Source organism: Castanea sativa, chromosome 3, assembly GCF_040712315.1.
Source record: "Castanea sativa cultivar Marrone di Chiusa Pesio chromosome 3, ASM4071231v1".
In the NCBI taxonomy this organism is placed as follows: Eukaryota; Viridiplantae; Streptophyta; class Magnoliopsida; order Fagales; family Fagaceae; genus Castanea; species Castanea sativa.
The window spans coordinates 52603507-52605806 of NC_134015.1; the positions used below are offsets into that span (position 1 = coordinate 52603507).

A 2300-nucleotide genomic window follows, 5' to 3' on the forward strand; every position below is an offset into this window, starting at 1 on the left:
TATTTAATTTGATGCCGTTGTTGCTAGAGAGATTGTCGTAAACATGCTTCGCTATGTATGACTGTTTCATCCCTAGTCTGGCTTGTTTTAGAAAGGCCTAATATTGGTAGAATTATTACTTTTTGTCTTAATTTGCAAGTTTTCTCTTCTTCCTTTGTTTGGATTGTATCTTCTTTTTTCTTTTTTGCCCACCTCAAGCAAATTAAGAAATTTGCAAATTCAAGATGCTTTGTGTAATTAATCAATTTGATGTCATTATTAATTTAAGGGTAAATTACACTTTGTCTACTTGTGATTTGTTCGAAAAACACTTGTCTATCTATGATTTAAAAATTGGTATTTTTCCTGTCTGAGATAAAGTATTTTTCGAGTAAACCAAAAGTAGGTAAATCATAAATGAGAAAAATGTAATTTCTTCTTAATTTAATTTAGCTTCTTATCTTTTGTGATTATTCCTTTTTTTTTTTTTTCCTAATAGCACTTCTTCAGGGTGAATATTGTGAGAAGGTACCATCAGGCATGTACTATATCTCAGGATTAACAACAATGCACAGAAGGCGGTGAAGACACATATACCAATTTGTCATCAATTTTATCATGGCGTCCAGCGTAGATCATAATTTTTGTAATTAGTACCTGGTCTCAGTGGCTCATCATAACAAATAATAAACAAATAAATAGAAAAAGAGTTCCTTTCAATTGTCTTACTGTTTTTTTTTTTTTCCTTTAATCCAGAAAGTCTAAGGACAAGCTACTGTAATTTCTTGCGCTAAACAGGACTATTGCATATCTTTGGATTCAAACCCATATCTTTATTACAAGCCTTAACCCGAATTCTGAGTCTAATACTAATTTGAAGGCTCACCTACTATATATAGGGAAGCATGTCCAGACACAGATACTCTTGATTAATTCCCAATCTTCCAAATACAGTCAATTAGCAGGGAAAAAAAGAATCTTCCAAATTCAATCAAATATCATCATATCTACTAATTAGTAATTAAGTATTATATTTTTCTTGTTTTTGGACAATCGACTGAAATTAATAATAAAAAAATTACAATGAATGGAGTTCATCCATAAAATTCATATTCCACATACACAAAAATATGTCAAAAACTATAAGACTGGAAATAGATAGCCATGTAACTTGAAAAGAGGAAAATTTGGAAAATTTTAATATAACTGAGTTTACTTTGGCTCAACATATATTTTCATTAAAAAAAATTATGATATACAAATTCAACCAAAAGCAACCAAGAATATCTAACTAGTAGGCACCTCAAAGCGACAAACAGGACAATAATGGCTCTCATTAAGCCACTTCACTATGCATCCAGCGTGAAATACATGAGTGCAAGGCATGCACAAGGCTTCAGAACCTGCTTCAAACTCTTCCAGACATATGGTGCAACTCTCTCTTTCACGTACACATCTTCTCTTTGCTTCCGAACCCTTAACGCAAACTTCCACTCTCACCCTCTTCAACATCCCCTTCAATGCCGACTTGCTCGCCGGCACCATACCATATCGTCTTCTCTCAAACTCCAGTACCGATTCCCTCAAAGCCCTAGTAACCCAATACCTCTCATCGTGCAAAAAGTCCTCTTCCACTATAATATCCACATATATAGGCAACACTTTACGACCCATGTTAGAAACCCAGTTGCCAATCTTGCGCGCAAAGCAAACCACTTCGTCGGCTATACAGGCATGAAAATCTTCGTGGACTTCAGGTTCATAACCGAGAAGAATCGATATTTCTCGACAACCGTAGTCATAGCTCTTGAACATGTCCAAATCTAAGAACACACCATTGGTGCTAGACACTTGACCTGATCTGCTGCGTAAAAAAACAAGATTTCCTTCGCGTGTTCGGTACAGTTCTCGGCGTTTTACTTGTACAAAGAACTTGACAAAAGCTTGAACCTTTGATGATCGTTGCCATGAATCAACGTGGTCGAGGTTGATCTCTGGCTGCCAGACTCGATTGGATACCCGAGGATTAAGTTGAACGAATTGCATATTGATTAACAGAAAGAAGAAAAGAACTTGATCTGTTCTGAAAACATTGAGTAAACACAGGTTTTATATTGGGAAAGTATTCCTAATCCGACTGTTAATGGGAATAAGAGTAAAAGTCGGTTTTAATAGTTTGCTTTGTTCACTGCTCAAAAGAGGCTAACTTTATTTTAGCTAAGGGCGGCAAATTAATATATTGGAATATTAAATTATGAAAAGTTAGATATATTTTAATTATTAATATATACCACATGCTAATAAAATAAATACACTTTCAT

The 2300-nt window shown here is 34.5% G+C and overlaps 1 protein-coding gene across 1 annotated transcript; it reads right to left on the bottom strand.

Moving 5' to 3' along the window:
- Positions 1-1266: 1266 nt before the first annotated feature.
- Positions 1267-2025, bottom strand: LOC142629144 (uncharacterized). Its single transcript, XM_075803126.1, has one exon. The coding sequence runs from the start codon at positions 2023-2025 to the stop codon at positions 1267-1269; it is 759 nt and encodes a 252-aa protein (XP_075659241.1).
- Between the last annotated feature and the right edge of the window lie 275 nt (positions 2026-2300).